Genomic DNA, 19,442 nt, shown 5'->3' with positions numbered 1-19,442 from the left:
CAAAATGGAGCTCTTTGGCATCAACTCCACTCGCCGTGTTTGGAGGAGGAGGAATGCTGCCTATGACCCCTGGAACACCATCCTCACCGTCAAACATGGAGGCGGAAACATTATGCTTTGGGGGTGTTTTTCTGCTAAGGGGACAGGACAACTTCACCGCATCAAAGGGACGATGGACAGGGCCATGTACCGTCAAATCTTGGGTGAAAACCTCCTTCCCTCAGCCAGGGCATTGAAAATGGGTCGTGGATGGGTATTCCAGCATGACAATGACCCAAAACACACGGCCAAGGCAACAAAGGAGTGGCTCAAGAAGAAGCACATTAAGGTCCTGGAGTGACCTAGGCAGTCTCCAGACCTAAATCCCATAGAAAATCTGTGGAGAGAGCTGAAGGTTCGAGTTGCCAAACGTCAGCCTCGAAACCTTAATGATTTGGAGAAGATCTGCAAAGAGGAGTGGGACAAAATCCCTCCTGAGATGTGTGCAAACCTGGTGGCCAACTACAAGAAACGTCTGACCTCTGTGATTGCCAACAAGGGTTTTTAAACCAAGTACTAAGTCATGTTTTGCAGAGGGGGTCAAATACTTATTTCCCTCATTAAAATGCAAATCAATTTATAACATTTTTGACGTGCGTTTTTCTGGATTTTTTTGTTGTTATTCTTTCTCTCACTGTTCAAATACAACTACCATTAAAATTATAGAATGATCATTTCTTTGTCAGTGGGCAAACATACAAAATCAGCAGGGGATCAAATACTTTTTTCCCTCACTGTAACTAGTCTGGTCAGAGGTACAGTGGAAAAGAGAGATGGCCATCCAAGAATACTGTTGCTGTGGCTTAGTTGGTTAATGTTCCTGTGAAAGAAACAAGGGATCCTGGGTTCAGAAATGTAATAAAATGCAAGTCTGTCAACTCCTTTCTAAGTATTAAGTTTAGTCAAGCATGATTAATGTGGAACTGGTATGGTTGGAGGTGCAGTGGAACGGTATGCTGGCCATCCAACAAAAGTGGTGCTGTGGTTAAAAGTTGGTTAAAGCGCATGTCTAGTAAACAGATCCTGGGTTTGAATCCCAGCACTGCCTTTGAACAGTGTGTCTGTTCAGACAGATGCCCTTTTTCTCTAGATGTACAGGCACACTAGGCCTAGTCCAAAATAGCTGAAGGTCATGCAAAACTGCCTACTGTGTAACTTCAGGGATGTTGAATATACTAGTTGCCCTAACACTCCATGTCACTGCAGGTCTTGCTGTTCAAATGGTCCTAGGGTTTTTTCTTTAAAGACAAAATTCATGTTATTTAGTCAACTTCATTTTATCTGGAAGAATGGGCTCACAGGTATTATTCCAAAATAGCCAATGGCCATGTAAACTGTATATAAACGGCTTAATTGTAATGTGGAAAATTACTAGCCGGCCCAGTGCTCCAGATCACTGCTGAACTTGCCCTTTAAATGGTCCTAGGAGTTCAATTTCAAAACAACATTCATATGCATCTTGAATGCGACTCCATCACTGAAAACTGGTGGCAACATGGAAAACTAGTCTGGTGCGCGGTATTGGGGGGAGGTTTGGAGGAAGAGACAGCCACTAAACAACTAGGATCTGTGGTTTGAGACTGGGTTCAAGCCCCAGCAGTTCCTTGTGTGAAAGTGTTTGCTCAGATCCCAAACGATGAACGCCCATCCAAGTTCTTTTTATCCACAAGTTCTTTTGCTGTGGAAGTATGGACACACTTTGTACATGTTAGCCCTAGCTCAAAATGGCCAATGCTCATATGCAAAACTGAATGCTGTCTAACTTCAGTACAGTGAAAAATAGTCACCCAGCTGTGTCACTGCAGGTGTTGCTGCTCTTAATTTTATTTTCCCAACGCAACATATGAACCCTGCTGCAACTTTTCGCTGATGAGGACAAACAGGTGGCAACATAGAAAACTAGCCTGATCAGAGGCAGTTAAAAAAAGAAATAACTCACTAGAGTGTGGAACTGTGGCATAGCTGGTTAAATCCCAGGTTCAAATATTAGCAGTAATTTGTACATTTAGTGGCTTCAGGAAGACTCGCAGAAATGCCTTGTAAAAACATAACGTTTTAATAAATATGCAGCTATATATGACCCCCCCCCCCCCCACCCACCCCCAGTTCCGAGATGGAAGAACCATCTCAATGTCATGCACTGCACTTTTTTTGTATTGGGTATTTACTTTTGTTTGAATGCTTGTATTACAAGCCAGCAACATCAACATAAAATGACAAAGGTCACTCCCTACAGAGTATTGCATTATCTGGAATTGGTTTTTTTTCAGTGAGGACTAAAATTTTTGAAACCAAGTGGAAATGCTTGCGTAGCCTTCACGTTAACCAATAAGTGAAGACTAAGGGGGGTGGGTGGGAGTGGGCGGAGACACAAAAACCCAAACTAAAATAAATAAAAAGCTTGAACGGATATTTGAGTCGCTATTAGAAAGGGTCCCCAGTGAAAACCTTTCCCGAAACACTCACTTCAAACCCCTGATGGTATCCCAGAGGGGGACAACCATAGAACCTTACAGAGATTGCAATTTAACTTTTTTTAAAAAAAATTTTTTAAGAACACATTCCAGCAAACCTTTTCATAGTTTTAAAATGCAATGGTCATTTCAATTACCCTTGAGATTGGAAACTCCCATATGAAAGGACATTCTAATATTTTATCAGCTCATGTTACGATTATATGAGCTCTCGGAGATTAGAGATTCAAGAAGTACCTCTCAAAAGGGCTCAATGAAGACCGAAGTGGAAAGTGGACCCCAAGAGCCTTAATACAGCTAATAGTAGTGCTCAGACGCAAACTAATCCTGATAACCATTTCTGTGTGGAACTTTCTGTACTTGTCACTCACCTTCTGTTGCTGCGGATGGTCAGCCATTGACAACTTAAAGATTTTCAATCTCCACCCTCCAAAAAATAATAATAATAAAAATTAACTGGTTACACCCCAGTCTCACCCTTGCTTCAGTGGATTATTTGATCTGGACACTGTAGAGTTGGATCCAAGACCAAGAACTGCTTCTGTAATTATAAAGATTTCCCTGGACACAATTCACAACCTGCTCATACTGAACATCCTTTCAAACATTTGTACACTAAACTACACTATACTATACTATAAATAACTCACTCAGTGTCATACAGGAGAAGCTGGTTTCTCTTCAGCGTTCATCCTCATGTCGTTTCCTTGCCCGTCACCTCAGGCTCACCCATTAGGGATCTAAACCTACATCAGGATTTCCATAAACCTGTTTTATGACAATATCTATTGTTAAAGCATTATACAAGTAAAATTGAATTGAAAATATTTTAACCATTTTAACACATTTCCACTATTCAGCCCCCCAAAAAAATTTAATAACACAATAAACATGGTTTCAATATTTATTTCATGAAAGAAACTTAGCCTGTAGTCGTATGGTCAACAGGTTAAGCATATCATCTAATTTCAATGTTTTCCTGGCCTTTGAAACCACAACTTTGCCAATGCTGCATATTTGAAGAATGCTGCACATATACCCTATGTCCTACAGAAGGTTATGACCACAAGTAAGAGTAATCCATCTCTACAGTGTTGTGAAACTTCAACACAAACAAAATAAAATAAAATAAAAAGGGACCTAGAAGGGAATAAGGACAATATTGTGCACTCGAGAACACCACTGTTTTGTTCATGCGGGGGTTTTTTTTTTTTTTCTTCCCTCCTTTTACTTGTGCTCTAGAAAGAAGGCACCGGACGACAGTCTGCGAGACACCAGAGACTTCAGGAAGCTGGAGCATCACGCTACGCAAATCATTTTTCCCCCCAGAAAGAACACCCCAAAATAAGAGGCAGGTCATTTATTTCAAATCATTGAAACTATCGTGAAGCATTACACCTCTAATGTGGCTTGACATTAATTAGGACTATCTACATATACATATATAAAAAAAAAAATAAAATAAAATAAAAAAGGAAAAAAAAAGAAAAAGATTGTATTTGTATTATGCATATAGTTTGATGGGACAGGCATATCAGTCCTAAATCTGCAACTCATCACACACTGCCCTCAGTGTGTACGCAAAACAGGTTCGACTGAATCAGATCAGGTGGGTACTGAGAAGTGAGTACAAAGGAGGCATGGGAGGGGTTAAATATGTAAGAAGTTTACAAATGAAATAAAGAGGGGGAGAAAGTAATTTGTCAACAGAAGTAAAAAACAAAAATAACAAAACTACGCTGCATTTCAGTACACGTAAAGATTGAATTTTTCGTGACTTTACATAAAATGGCCTTATTTCTCCATTTATTACCACCACAAAAGGTGTGAGGGCTCTACTGGGAACCTACAAGAAGAAAAATAAAAAGAACAAATATCATGCAGAAGAGTTATACAGAGTATTGAAAGGTAAAAATGGGTGATTGCAACGGATTTTTTTTCCTCTCTCTCTCTCTCTCCCAAAAAGGCAAAACTACAGTGGTACTCGTATCGAGGGATCGTAAGGGTTAAACTGCAGTTCTACACAAGCAATGAAAATATATTCAGAAGCTAAAATAAAAAGGTAAAACACTGGAGACTAAAAGCAAACCCCAAAAGCTATGGAGTGCATCTTTTTTTTCCTTCTTTTTTTTTTTTTTTTTTTTAAACACAACGGCCCTCCGTTTCTTCACTTAAGAGCCTAGTCCAGTGTCATTTAAAAAAAAAAAATTTAAGAGAAAGAAAAGAAACCTGATGTCTCTCATTTTTAAATCATTGCTGTTGCTTTGAAATTTTTTATTTTTGAAGTTTTTTTTCCTTTTCTGATCAGACGCTTCTTCTTTGCTGTTTACTTCTTTTTTTTTTTTTTTCTTCTTCCTTTATTCGATTTTTCCAGACTACTTTGTATTAACGCTCCTTTCAGTATTTCGATGGTGACTCTCCACATGCGTCCACATTCAGTCCTGCTCGACACACACTTCAGTCAGTCACACACGCGCTCTCTCTCTCTCTCACACACACATACGCGCGCACACACACACCCATTCTTCTGCTCACTTTGCACACGGAGCGCAGTCGAAGAATGACATGCGCTGAAAGTTAGAGATTTCGGAGGTAAGCTCCGCATCCTCAGCCCCAGGTCCATACATTCATACGCAAAAACGGCTCACTCGCACACACCTCTCACAGCGGGGGCCCATTGTGGGGAGGGGAGACGCCAACCGGTAGGACACCTCCCGCTGCTCAGTTCCTTTTTTGTTTGTTTGTTTGTTTGTTTGTTTGTATATTCTTGTTCAGAGGTTTTGTCTGTTTTCTTGTGTCATTTCCTCCAATTGCTCAGGTTGCGACATCTTGTTTCTCCCCGTGGTTTGTTTTGCGCCGATTTGCTTTTGTCGTCGTTTGGTAGACACGTCCTGATATTTGTGTGACATTTCGCGAAATGTTCTCTGAACGCATTCGGTGTAGATGGTTGTGTTTTGTTTTTTTGCAACATTTAGTAGCCCACTCATTCTCACTCGCACCCACTCGCCGTCACAAACTTCATTTGGACTGGATTCACACCAGGATGCCAAACGAAATCCACACAATTTCTCTTGGATTAGATGCAGCCATGGATCCCATGAGCTAAGCACAATGGATCTAATTTCTCACATTCGCGCGCTTCTCTTTCTCTCCTAATTAAATTTTTTTTTTGTACATGTTAGAGTGCTGCATCGCAAACAAATCTCCAGATTTCATCTCGCCCCTTCTAGAACTGGAATCCCTCTGCTGGCACGTTGGTTGATGAATTAAATCCGTACGTTCCACCTTGGATGGCCTCTGGAACCAGACTCGAGTCCTCATCGATCTGAGGGGACATGAATGACAACTCTGTTACCCAACCCTTAGCTCCTTTAATGAGTGACGGTAAAAGACCTATTTGAGGACGGATTAATATCTGATCCCTCTGATAAGCCTAGTCGAGGACATAGTGAAATAATTAGGTCCGTGAATAACTAATGTTAAATAACCCATAAAAAAACCCAGTGCGCACGTACTGAACACCGAATCCCACATGCATTATGAAGAACGCTCGTGCCTTTCAGGTGACAAAAAGCAAAAATTAAACCTTACATCATCAGACGAGAAGAACTGATCAATGATTTCGTAAGCCAGTTTGTAGATGTCCTCGTTCTCATGATTCTGTAGCTGTTCGATTTTTTCCAATCCTAAAAGCAAGAGAGCAAAGATGGAAGATCAACAACAACTCAATGTTTCAAATGCTGTACATTCAATCAATCAAGGCTGAAACAGAAATCAGACAGAACTTTTTAAAACGATGGATAAATCAATCTAAAGTCAAAATGGACAAGATCATTACCCCCCCGGGGGGGGGGACGACATCTTTAAAATGTTGCTTTTAATCATGGCTTCAAATTCATTACACCTGATAAGTATTGGCACACTTGCAGGTCAATAAAGCGGCCATTTTCAGTAGCAAGTAAACAATTTACAGCACTGTACCACAGCGGGAAATAAAATGTAGGCTTTGCACGGGTCATTCCACAACCGATTTACATGTTTACGTGGTTCGACTTCTTTTTCAAAGACGCTTCTGACGGTTATTCAACACTCGCCTGGCAATGCCGTTTCTACAATTACAATTCTAGTCACATAAAGGAATAAAAGACGTGGGTGTTTTAGGAAAATAATCAACAACAGTGTTGGGACGTGGCCCTGCGCAAAGCAGAGTCACCGTTACCACCGTGAAGAGGATTCTTTTCTTTTACGGCACATCCTGAAGTGTTTCATTTCCCCTTTCGGTACACTTTCCCCCATCGGTTTAGCTGCATTTACAGTCCATGAAACAAATTAGTTCCCATTACCACTTGTGTTACGATGACTAAACAAGTGTTTGCTCACAAGGACCTTTTTTCTCCTTGCTCTTTAAGGAAGTAACACGTGAAAAGACATGACCGTGGTAGAAAACTTTCTGACTTAGACAAGGCGCCAACACTGAAGAGACCATCCATAAAATGTTACGGTTAAAAACATCTTACAGAAACCTTCAAATCATGGATTATATATCTTTTGCTTCGCGAAATAAATTCCCCCCCCCATCCGCTTATTATTAGTCTTACATAATAAGGAGTGTTCATCATACAAGTCCCTGTCGAAGTCACTACAGGAACAATAATGTAGTAGAATGAGCGCATTAATCTAAACCTTGCAGTCAGAATTACAATCAGAGATGCTATAGAGGTGATACAGAAAAGTCGTCATCATCTGATGAATCACATTCGAGATTTGAACCGTGATACGAAAGGGTCCAAAACAAAACTATTTACTCCTCACCTCCACACTCTTCGATCAAGTTGGCGATGGTCTCTGCCTCTTCGTCAGCCATTTTCAGAATATTGCTCAGTCCATCCAGAACCACCTGCACCACCTGAGCATCCTTGACTGTCAGTAGGTTACAGAAGGGTGGAATGACCTGTTGCTGGATCAGGTACGCCACCTAGAGAACGAGATTGACGATGCATCACCGAAGCTAAAATCACTCTTCTTTACAGTACCGACGTAAAACATGCATAATACTGCCAAAGGTTTGCAGACACCTGACCATCACACCTAAACATGCATGCAGAATGTCCTGGACCAGATTTAATCGTCCTTTGCAGTTATAATAACCTCCACTCTTTTGGGAAGGCTTTCCAGTAGATTTTGTTGCATATCTGTGGGCATCTGCTCATTCAGAAACAAGAGTTCCAGTTCATCGAAAAAGGTTTTCAAGTGTGGTTGAGGTCAGGGATCTGTGGTGCAAGCCACTCATGTTCTTTCCTTTTTCACAAACAGTGTGTCCGTGGAGCTTGCTTTGTGTACATGCTTGGGCCTCTTAGTTCCAGTGAAGGAAAATTATGACACCACAGCATAATAAATAGACATACTATACAATCGTGCGCTAACAAATTTGTGGCAACAGTTTGAGGAAGTACCATATATAGTCAGGTGTCCACATACTTTTGACGACAGAGTGTATATGTTTAGCATAAACAATTGGCAGTGGCTTACCTGGTCTTTTCTGCCACTGATTGTGAGGTTACTGATGGCCCAAGCTGCCTCTTTCTGAGTGCCAAAATCTCCCTGCAACAGTGAATCACAAATTAGACCTTTAAAACTCTTTAAAATCATCAATGCACATAAAATAAAATCCAAAATGGACACATGGATTTCTTTCAAAAAGAAAATACCATTTTTAATATTTTTGGAAAAAAATTTACTAGGCCACAGAGTTAATGGTTGTTGAATATACAAAAAAAAAAAAAACAAGCCAAATGAATAGAGATACAGGCACCTTGTCGAGCAGAAGGATGATCATGGGCACCAGACTGGCATCAATAACTGCCTGGACCTGCTGCTGGTTCCCAGCTGTGATATTGGACAGGAACCACACTGCCTCCTGCAAGAGACATTAAAATACAGGACTTTAATTCAATTAACGAATCATTCGTCCTGTATGAGCGTCAAACATTTGGAGGGATAGTATTGGATCAGACTGCAGGAAGCTGTGGGAGGAGCCACAACCCCTGAGCGAGACAGCGGCACTCTGAAAAGCTGTGGATGGGAGCGGTTTTGAGGCTTTAATCATCGGCCCGATCACGGTACAGCCTCTGTTTGAGTGATGAGCCTCAGATGCACTCCTTTTTCTGCAAAGACGCCGTGGTCTTGAGCACTCCCAATCCATCAGCTGAACAATCCACACACACACACACACACACACACACACACGCAAGCACACCACTAAACCCCCACCCCACCTTTTAAACACTTCCTAAATGAACTGTCCTATTGTGAACGAGAACACTAACCCTAATAGTCAAAGTCTAGTTCTAGATCTAAGCCTTGTTCCTTCGCAGATCTTCGTCCAGGGTGTCGACGACTTCTTCCGTGGCCTGTGTTTTAAAGCTACGCAAAGTCAGAAACCATTCGCACATCACATACAAAGTGCCAAGTCTCCATTATCATCATTTCCAATACAAGATCTGCAAATTTAATCACCTCTATGCAAATATGTATTCAGAGATAACCTAATAATAGTAATAATAAAAAATGACTGTGGGTGTGTACCTTGTTGATTTTTTCCTTGGGGTGTGTGAGCAAGGCAGGGAAGTGGCTCAGGGCGTCACAGTTCAGCACCACCTGTGTTTGTTCGTCTGTGCCAGTCACAATGTTCCCCACTGCACGCAGTGCTGCAGTCTAGAAAAGCAAAAAGGCAGCCTTATGAAAACGTTTAGCCTCATAAACAAACAATTCCGCTTTTCCAAAACAACTGCATATTTTCCTGCAAGGCTTTTTTGCATGTCAGATTCACGGTCACTGTTTATTCCATTTTCTCGGCAAAATGACGAGCTGCGTTTTATTCCGTCTTCTAAACCCCTTGAGAAAGTAAGGAAACGATTATTTACAGCTGATATTGAATAAGTGAGAGCAGGAACAAAACAACTCTCTTTCATGGGTGTTCCACAAAGTTAACCTAGAATATTTTAATGATGTGTCGCTCGTTAACACAAGATGTATTAAACCCTGTAATAAGGGTCACAAGCACACTGATGCAGCAACAAATCGCTTCTTTGTTAAGATAAGAACTCACCTGAACTTTGACCTCCTGGTGGCTAAGGAGAGGCACCAGGTGAGGAACAATGCCAGAGTCTATGACCATCTGGATCTGTTCGTTGCCAGCGTCAGTCAGATAAGACAGAGCCCACACCGTGTCCACCAGGATCTGCCCGATCACAACAACAACACACCCTAAGTTACACCTGGCTTACAGAACCAGGTCAGGTGTTCACACAAACATGTACAACCAGACAAAAAACGAGAAATGTTTGGCATATGGACTTTTCTGTGATGTGAGACAGAACTTACATTGACATCTGTGTGATGAATCAGGACACACAGGGCAGGCAGGATCTGTGTAAATATAGAAAATAATGAATAAATAACCAGGGCATTAAAAACTTATTAAAACATGGATTTAAAGACTATGACCGACTGTCTACAGTCACCTCACACATACCTCCTGGATAGTCTCCATGGGTGGAGGCGGATCCTTGTGACGGCACAGGTTAACCATGACCCAGGTGACATTGCGCAGGAAGGTGATCGGGATGGAGGGGCTGATGAAGGACAGCAGGGGCTTGACGACGCCGAGGCTGATCACGTAGTCCCTGCACTGCGGACCATCACCTAGGACAGCACAACACCTGAATCGACTTGCTGGTGCTTACCAACACACATTCCTTGAAAATGTTGAAAAACTTGTGCCTAACTGCCAGGTTTAACCAGCTGCATCTGTATGATCATGACTTATTGTTAAGTGCTTACTATTTGCCTCAAAAGCACGCTGAACTATATGATCTATATCTATATATAAGGCTAGCTCCAAGAGCCTTCAGTGACAATAATATTAGGCAAGGTTACAAGTTACTACGTCGAAGCAATATTTGAAGCTTCTAAATGCTAACAACGATCAAGACTACTTCTCGTACAGTTAATATGAAGTGTAATCCTTTAGTGCTTCATTTGAGTTTCTCATACAAACAAACTGTTTGCCACAGAAAGCAGAACAGAATTCCTTAATCTGTTTAACTAAAAGCAACAAGCCCATATATCATTTACTCTGAAAGTATTTTCCCCCAACGGCATGCAAAACTCATCAGCCATCAGTCTCTTCTTGAGCTCTCTCAGACACGTGATGGTGAACCAACGACTTACCGATGATATTGCCCAAAGCCCAGACAGCTTGCTCACACACATTCTGGTGGGGAGAGTGGAGCAGCCTTAGGAACAGGGGAACTGCATCTGCACAAGCACACAGAGAGAGAGAGAGAGAGAGAGAGAGAGAGAGAGAGAGAGAGAGAGAGAGAGAGAGGGAGAATATGACAGCATGACTCAGACATTTCAGTCTCTCTCAGTGATGACTCATATCAGTCCAACATTCTAGAGAACATGCGGTCTCTCTAAATTCCCAAGACCGGCCAGGGTTGCTTTCTGAATGCTGATAATTCAATCTTGATAACTAAATCTGAACTGTGGTCTGTTATCAACCAAGTCCCCCCCCCAAAAAAAAGGCATATGGGCCATTTATCTAGTCACCTTTCTGAATGATTTTTTTTGGCTCATCTTCCCAAGTTGGTCAATTCTCCTGTCTCTCCTCGCTTACAAACTGGTGAGGGTAAAGGCTAACATATGCTTCCTCTGAGATGCCAGCCAAATTCATCCTTTCAAGCTGCTGCTCGTGCTGTTTCAAACAGCGCTATCTACGCTTGTCCGCATACGCGAGCTCGCATCACAGACGGCCCTGATTGGCTAGTGTCATGATTGGCTATCCTTCCCACGCAGACAGTGCGGCCAAATTTACACTCCCTTGGCTCCGGCATACAGATTCAAACTTTCAACCCCCCCCACTACTGTACAGGTCAAACACGTTTCTGTCACACCGCTCAGGAGACGTGATACCTCACTGAACAAGAAAACATCCTTCTATACATCCCCGCTGGATGCAACCCAATCCGTTGATTTAGAATCGCACTGCAACTCTCAGACTCTGCATTATTAACCCTGCACTTATCCGTTAATGTATTGTAAAAAAAAAAATACGGACTTCATTTAACAAACAGAACGTAAGAGTGTTTAAACACAAACTGCATGTCATTAATACGAATAAAACGTAATGCACGGCACATAGAAAACACTTACTGGACTGAACCACTGCCTGCGTTTGCTCCGAGGTCCCTGAAGCGATGTTGGTCAAAGCCCAGGCTGCCTCGAACTGCAGAGATGGACTTCAGGACAAAAAGGAAATGTTTTTTTTTTTTAAAAGTAGAAAAGAAAAAAAAAAGCAACAAACAAAAAAAAAAAAAAAAAGACTCTTGACTTTCCAAAATGGCAATATATACCCAAAAATAAATAAAAGACCAAAACTTAGTCTTACTTGTCATCTCTATCCAAGCAGTGCACAAGAATAGGCAGAATACCAGACTTGATCAAATCATCTATGGGAGGGTTGCGGTCACTCGACAGCAATTTCCTAGGGAGGAAGTGTAAAATATTGTGAAACTGCAAAGAAACATTTGCAAACAGACACACTTTATTAAGTGTGTACTCTACTAAGGCTTATTTACTCAAACGCACCACTGACAATGTAGTTTAATGCCAATACAAATAGCAAACCAGATCAGTGAGGTTATGCTTCAAACGGAATTTCAACGTCGCCTACGTCATCAGGGGTTGACGAATCACGAGCAGATCGGTTTTTCGTTAAGACTACTTCAACAACATTTTTCGAACTTATCCAACAATCAGAGAAGGGAAAAACTTTAGCGAAGGCAAACGTCTCATTTGAAATTAGTTTGCTTAAAAGATAATACGCCAAGGCTACTCTCTTCCGATTCCTGCCACCTGACGCACATGCGTGAGGACAGTGTAGACACGAGCAGGAACTATTTTGGCTAGAATTGTTAATGATGTTGGACGATCTTCCCAAAATCTGGAATATTGAATGATGCAGATAAAGCTTGGTGAAAACGAAGACGCTAGTCGGACTAGGAACAAAGTCTTTACTCGTAACTGAAATGTGAGGTTAAAACTTTTCCGAGGCCACAAACAACAGGATAAAAACCAACAAGTGTGTTAAATTATGCTACTTGCCATGCTTTAGCCTAGTAAATTGAAACCCAGGCAAGCAGAACATTGGCCTAGGCAGCACAATCTGCAAAATGAATAAATGGACAGTCCCGTGTATTGTTTTGTTAATGCTCGATTCTGCTGTGGCTTTTTTCCCCTCAAAATATTTCATTTCTTTGGTGTTGAAAACTACTTGAATTGGTGAACTTGCAATTGCACGGCCTTTCCCAGTGATTCTGTTGGTAAACGACTCCTCTGAGCTGTGCTCACGTTTGAAGCACGTGATTCAAAAAAGGGCTTTAGCTGAATGCGCATCGTGATGTCACATGACACGCCTTCACCCAAATCTGCTGTAACTTTGACACATGGCAAGTTCCTTCTAATAATGCTCGATTTTGCGGTCGCAAAATCCTGCAGGGCCCGATCAGAGCCTTCACTTGCTTAGTGTACTAGCTAATGAACATGAGACTCGTCAACCACAGTCATACCTCGAGTCTAAACACATGCTCGCGCAGCAATATCTGGGGAGGATCGGACATTCCAAAGGCTGCTTTGAAAATCAGCACACAAACAGCACTCGAGTGCCTCATCAGATATCTCACCTGGCAGCCTGCACTGCACTCAGCTGAATGCCCTGGTTGTCACTGGTGGCATTCTGGAATAGACATTAAGAGAAAAGACATCAGCGCAAAAAAAAAATTGGATTCAATAACATGAGTCACATTAAGAGACACCAAAATACATTACCTGTACGCATTTGAGCAAAAATACAGGCAACATGCTTAATTAGAAGTCTGGACAATTGCACTTGCGTACTATAATAAAGCTGTAGCTAATTAGCTCCATGAACTACTGAATGTACCACAAGACGACAGTGTACAGTCAAATATTCACTTTAATGTGTTGGATTAAAGCAGAATAGAGTCTATACATATTGCGTGTGTGTGCACGCGTATATATATATATATATATATATATATATATATATATATATATATATATATATATATATATATATATATATATATATATATATAGAGCATTCTTGTAAATAAGTAAGCACTTACTTGGACGATTGCCTCCAATGAGGTGTTTTGCTGAAAAGAACATCAGGAAACAGGATAAAGCCACCACTCACATGGAACCATGCTTATTTACATTCAAAAAGTACAAATTATCAGTACTTAAGATGACAAAGAGAAGGATTTAAACAAGCATTTACCGTCCTGAAATCTCCATCGACATCAGAGTCGTCACAGATGTCCTCGTGCGGCACGTTCCTCCTCTTCAAGAGGTGCTCATCCCTCTTATTCTACGACCAGACAAAGTGCGCACAATCAGATACGCTCAGTGGTATTTTTCCTTGACCGAAATCTTCAAAAGAATCTTATTGTGTTAGTTAAGCATGTGCCATCGTTATATTTGCATAATACATATTGCATATATAAATTTCCATTCTTCCAAGATATCTGGTTCTGCATTTCAGTTTTAACGCTACACTGTTAAAAAGATCACTGTCAGACGGATGCTTGTTTTTTTTTTAATTCAGAAGTACGACAAAGCCTCAGGAGAGAGAGAAACACACGCAATGCTCCCTCAGATATGCCCAAAATAAAGATCTTTAGATTACAGCTGTCCTTGCACTGCCTTCCAGGATAAACAAAATCATGGCAGCACAAAAATGCTGCTGACCTAGACAGCCTCTTCACCAAATCAACAAAGCAGGAGAGCCGATATTTAAACCCTGCCGACAGCGGTACCCGTGTACGAGTACTGAATATTGCCATTTATATCAAAAAGATTTTGAACTCTCAACACTGACTGGTCAGAAGGTGTTCGTTCATTTTCTAGAACAGCAGCGCCGACAGTAGTGCCAGCTGAAAGTCAAATCACAGGTTTATATTAAACGTGTCTGTCCTAATGTGTTATCGTTTCTATAGCAACAACTTAGACGGGAACTCGTACGATACACGCTCGATTGCAGAGGTATAAGAGGACTAAGACACTTTGGGACATTCTGTTATGAGAAAACAATCAACCTCAGGGTGGTGACAGGGTTGCATCCCACCACTCTGCGGTCGATTATTTTCCTACGACATCATGACCGGCTGTGTTTCATTCCACGACTAGTGTAAGCCATTAGATTTAATGAAATCCAGAAGCAGGGGGGGGGGGGGGGGGGGGGGGGTGCTTTGGTGACTCAGAATTACCTTTCTCAGTTCGACGACCACCTCTGTGCGCTGTCTTCTCATCGTCTGTGAAAGACACCGAGATCAATTTCAAAAGATTTAACAATAAGAAAAAATGTTAAAAAGAGGGAAAGATTAGTGTTTCAATATGAAAATATATCCAAATGTGGGAATCTTGTTCTGTAGACAGAAATGTTTTAGCACAAACACAATCGTTTCATTACTACATGAAGCTTTAAACTTTTTAATTATTATTTTTCATTTTACTGCAGTTGTCCCACTTATACCTGGCCAAAGCAGGACGAGCACATCATCATCAGCACCAATATGCGGTGATTATTTTAAACTGCAATCAGCAAGGTATGAGGAGTACATCAATGACATATCAAGCGTGCGAACACAAAACAGTGACGAGACTGTGCTGACATTTGCAGCATGTTCTGGCGCTCGAAACCCTGATTCCTGGCCCTCGTGGCACGCTGCGCAATGTGTGCACCGAAGATCATTTTAAGCCAAGACTTGCCCTCGAATAAGCCTAAAGAGACAGATGGTAGATCTGTGCAATGGATTTTATTAACCAAGTACTCATACCCTGCTTATTCCATCATCTCCATCTAAAATATCTGCTCCGATAAAACAATTTGCATAATAATGCTTATTTTAAGACATGAAGGTTAATCTCGATAGCCTTTATCAATGTAAGGCATAGTTCAGGGCCATATTTCATTTCAACTAGCTTGCAACTAATACATGTGCAAATAAATAACTGATGTACGGTTCTTCTGTATTTTCCCAGCCATTTTTAAAAAAAATAAATGGATCATCCTGAACTTTAGATCGATTTTCCCTAAACGATAAAGCAAGTAATACTTTGACTTTTTCAGCGTGTTTGGCGAGGTTTTGTCGGTGACGGAAAGAGGCATCGTGTGCACGCAACACTAAGACGAGCTGTGAACATCCGCTTTGTGTATGAGCGAGCACGAAAGAGAAACGTTAGAAACGTCAACCTCATCTCAGTTCTCACTCAAGGGACAGCACCATAAACAAATTCGAAAACATCGCCTGAAATCATGACATTCGTAACAGTATCAGGGCAACACTTTGATACGATCACGTTTCTGGGCTGACGAGGACGCGTCCCATTCGCAAATCTAATCTACTCCACTGATTTTAAACTTTGTAAGAAACAAAAAGATTCTGCAAGTGGTTTAACTCCAACTGACAACTGCAGGTTTCACCGCCACCCCATGAAGGTGTTAACTGTTAAGTCACAGTTATCACCTATTTGGTGACAAAACAGGTGTCAATAATGTGGGAGAAGGTGCGCAGCAACGTGTCCTAATCCAGAAGACCCTCCCCCCCCCGCATGGTTGAAAATAAAAAGGCCGAAAACTGGGACATTGTGTCCTAGTTTGTTTGCTTCATGTGGGCTCAAAAATGAGTGGATAAGCAAGGTCTGAAACCTTCTTCCCCGACGTGCCTCCAGAGTCATCTCGACATAACTGTTTCAAAACGAGCAAGTCAGAGTTATCGTGTGTTGAGGTGTGTGAACGGTTTACCAATAGCGTTCAAGATACACCACATCGGCGCCGAATCGAAAACAAACCCTTAATGAACCGGCAAAATACAGGGTTCCGTTTCTCTGGATCATTTCTCACCAACGCTTACATTCATGCCTGTCAAAGATAAATGTCATAGGTGACAAGATCCTGTGTGTTTTTAACCGCCACAGGGCCATCACCAGGTGTGAGGAATGGAAGGTGTATAATTAAAAGATTAGGGTCAGGTACATATTACGATAGTTCTTAAAATATTATGTTCACACACTATAATTATACACGCATACATTATATATATATATATATATATATATATATATATATATATATATATATATATATATAATATTATATATATATATATATATGTCTCGATAAGTGGGACTCCAGCACAGAACAGCCCCGAGATGGTAAAACTCTCCTTAGAAAAGTTCGCGTCACACCGCCCCAAATTTGCACAAATTCCACCCTACTCAAAACGAATGAGCGGCGTCCTCCTTTGCTCTCGAGCCAAGGGACACGCTGATATACATTCGTGCTGAGACTCTAGAGCAATACCCATCACTTATAGTGTTCATGGGGGCGGGACATGAATGTTCTAGAGAGTATTTAATTGGACGAACACAAGACTAGTACAGGATGAGTCATCAAAAAAATAATAATAATAAAGTTTTCCTGGAAGTGCCGAACTATAAAATGAAAATGAGAATACATATTAACACGTCGATATATTTTGAAAAGATATACTGTGGCACCGGTGTCTATATCACTTAAATGCAGGTACAAAAGACTCTGAAACATCGGGGGCACTTTTACACACACGGACATCCTGTTCTCAAAAAAGAAAGAAAGAAAAACGACTGAAATTTAATTTAGTCAGGATTTTTGAACATGCGGTCAATATTAACCAGCCTGGTTCTTGGAGCATTACCAGAAAGAGCGTCGCGTCAGTAATTTCTTCATCCAGGACACATTAAATGTTAGCGAAGTGACGCTACAGTCCAAACACAGGCTGTAGAACTATCTAGAATTAACCTTACCGAAGGCTAAAACTGTTTAAAACGGGTTTTGTTTTTACCCACCCGTTAATATCATGCACATTTTGTCGAATATAACCTTTTTTTTTTCTTGCTTAAACGCTAGCCATGGTGCCTAGTTGTCTGCAATACAAAGCCATTACCAATGCGGTAGCTAGCTAACCAGTTGCTAACAAGTTAGCTAGTCAGTCGTATTTGGAAGGCGCTAACACGCTGTATATCTTTATTATTATTATTATTATTATTAAACACAATAGGTTATTGTGTCAAAACATTTAATTTCGTTCATTTGAGACCAACTATGTTGGGGCTGTAGCTAACTAGCGAGCTAGCACATATGTTTTACATAATCCTTTGCTGAGGCTACATTGCTAGCCTGGGCCATTCAGCTAGCTACCGTTAGCTATTCCGGGGTGATTATTGTAGGCCAAAAGAATGTGAAATGCTAAGCGGACCTAACGGAAACTTTAGACATTTTTATACTTGAATGTTACTCCAGTTAGGACAAAATATAGCTTTTGGAAGAAAAAAAAATATCGTTTTCAACATATAGACAACGAATCTTATTTGAGTTAAATACCAAATGATTTACACACCAACCAACGTTGGGAGCTAGCATGCTAAATCTAGCTAATCAGAACGAACTGTAAAACCAAAACCAAATCCAAATCCGTAAATTACACGACCGTGTTATATATTATACTACAATACAGCACTAGTATAGAATAGTTAACTAGTTAATGGTTACTTTCCCGCACGTACTAAGATTTAGTGCGTTAGAGCGCGGGCTTGGAGCTGCGGCTCGCGCCGGGGCGTAGAGGGAAGGGCAACTTGCTAACTAGCACACATATTTCACGTGAATCACTCGGTTTCTAACTTTATTACGCGTTATAATATTTTCACGAGAAAACACGTGGCTGCGAAAACGAGCACAAATTCCGAGGTGACCCGCTGTAAAAGCGAAAATCCACTATAATTGCGAACGACGTCACAGCGGAACCCGTAGTCACAGAATAGCGCAATACCGCCGGAAAAACCCCGTCTCCTTACCTCCAAATCGCGACCTTTATTTTTGAAATTTTTCAACCGCTGGTTGTCCAACTTCTCGTTATCGTTCATGTTTGCGGATATATAGCTATGGATTCAGATGAATATACCGAAATTCCTTTCGACTATCTTTCTCGCAGGCTGTTCACTATGGCTCAGCTAACCACCGGACTATTTTTTTTCTGCTAGCAAGTAATGGCCTCGCATTGCATGATGGGAATGCCGGTGGTATGGGTGCAGTCAAGCCTGTGGGCTGTGTCCCGTTCACTTCACTTCACTTCGACTGACATCCAAATGCCTTCCTATTGGATAATTAACCTACTACATAGGGCACACGAAGGCATTGATCTATACCCCAGGTAGTGAGCAGAACTAGGGAGTCGGGAGTCATTTGGAATTGGACCTTTATCTAAAGGGAGATGACCCAAAGGCGAAAAAACAGGGGGCCCTCAGAGGGTCGGGAATAAATTTGTAGAAAGTTCACGAAGAATATGGAATCTCTAATTCTCTTTTAAGGAAAATTTTAGTCACATAATCACTCCTTTTTAGTTTAGCTGGCACCCTAAGCTCATTTCATTGTGGAAAAAAGTTAGCTACACAAGTTAAACCATAAGAACCAGTTAACTAGTTAGCATCAACCAGCTCAATGAATGTAAACTCAGTAAAAAGACACTAATTATAGACTCAACTTTATTGTTTCATAAACTTTTTTATTATTATTAATATAATTGTTGAATATAACGTCTTTTCTTTTCCAACCCAATTTTTATTATTTACTATCATTTTTTATTTTATTTATCAAAGTCTACAGGTATGGGTCTGTCTTTGGTTGAGGTGGTAAATGGTGGTAACCATCAAAAGCAATAATGCACTTTCCTGCTGAAATTCTAATGGTTTCCACTACAAATACCGTTACAAACTATCAGCTAACCATTAAAACCATCACCATTACCA

General features: G+C 41.0%; 1 protein-coding gene across 1 annotated transcript; it reads right to left on the bottom strand.

Moving 5' to 3' along the window:
• Nucleotides 1–4,463: 4,463 nt before the first annotated feature.
• kpna4 (karyopherin alpha 4 (importin alpha 3)) lies at nucleotides 4,464–18,719 on the bottom strand. The gene is made up of 17 exons (XM_017496122.3): nucleotides 18,492–18,719; nucleotides 14,867–14,911; nucleotides 13,879–13,968; nucleotides 13,724–13,753; nucleotides 13,259–13,311; nucleotides 11,965–12,060; nucleotides 11,730–11,815; nucleotides 10,746–10,832; nucleotides 10,048–10,217; nucleotides 9,897–9,941; nucleotides 9,622–9,753; nucleotides 9,099–9,227; nucleotides 8,326–8,430; nucleotides 8,043–8,114; nucleotides 7,326–7,488; nucleotides 6,105–6,199; nucleotides 4,464–5,838 (listed from the first exon to the last, which is right to left on the bottom strand). The coding sequence occupies exons 1-17, from the start codon at nucleotides 18,558–18,560 to the stop codon at nucleotides 5,740–5,742; spliced, it is 1,566 nt and encodes a 521-aa protein (XP_017351611.1). The 5' UTR covers nucleotides 18,561–18,719; the 3' UTR covers nucleotides 4,464–5,739.
• Nucleotides 18,720–19,442: the final 723 nt, after the last annotated feature.

This window comes from Ictalurus punctatus, chromosome 20 (genome assembly GCF_001660625.3).
Source record: "Ictalurus punctatus breed USDA103 chromosome 20, Coco_2.0, whole genome shotgun sequence".
In the NCBI taxonomy this organism is placed as follows: Eukaryota; Metazoa; Chordata; class Actinopteri; order Siluriformes; family Ictaluridae; genus Ictalurus; species Ictalurus punctatus.
The sequence above is the reverse complement of the archived record's forward strand: the minus strand, read 5'-3'. Positions and strand labels throughout refer to the sequence as shown.

Bases quoted from the DNA above. Each gene is read 5' to 3' on its own strand.
- kpna4 (XM_017496122.3), bottom strand. From the start codon at position 18,560: ATGAACGATAACGAGAAGTTGGACAACCAGCGGTTGAAAAATTTCAAA. The intron at 14,912-18,491 runs GTAAGGAGACGG...TGTCTTTCACAG, and splicing joins ATAAAGGTCGCGATTTGGAG to ACGATGAGAAGACAGCGCAC. The intron at 9,228-9,621 runs GTGAGTTCTTAT...TTGCTTTTCTAG, and splicing joins ACCAGGAGGTCAAAGTTCAG to ACTGCAGCACTGCGTGCAGT.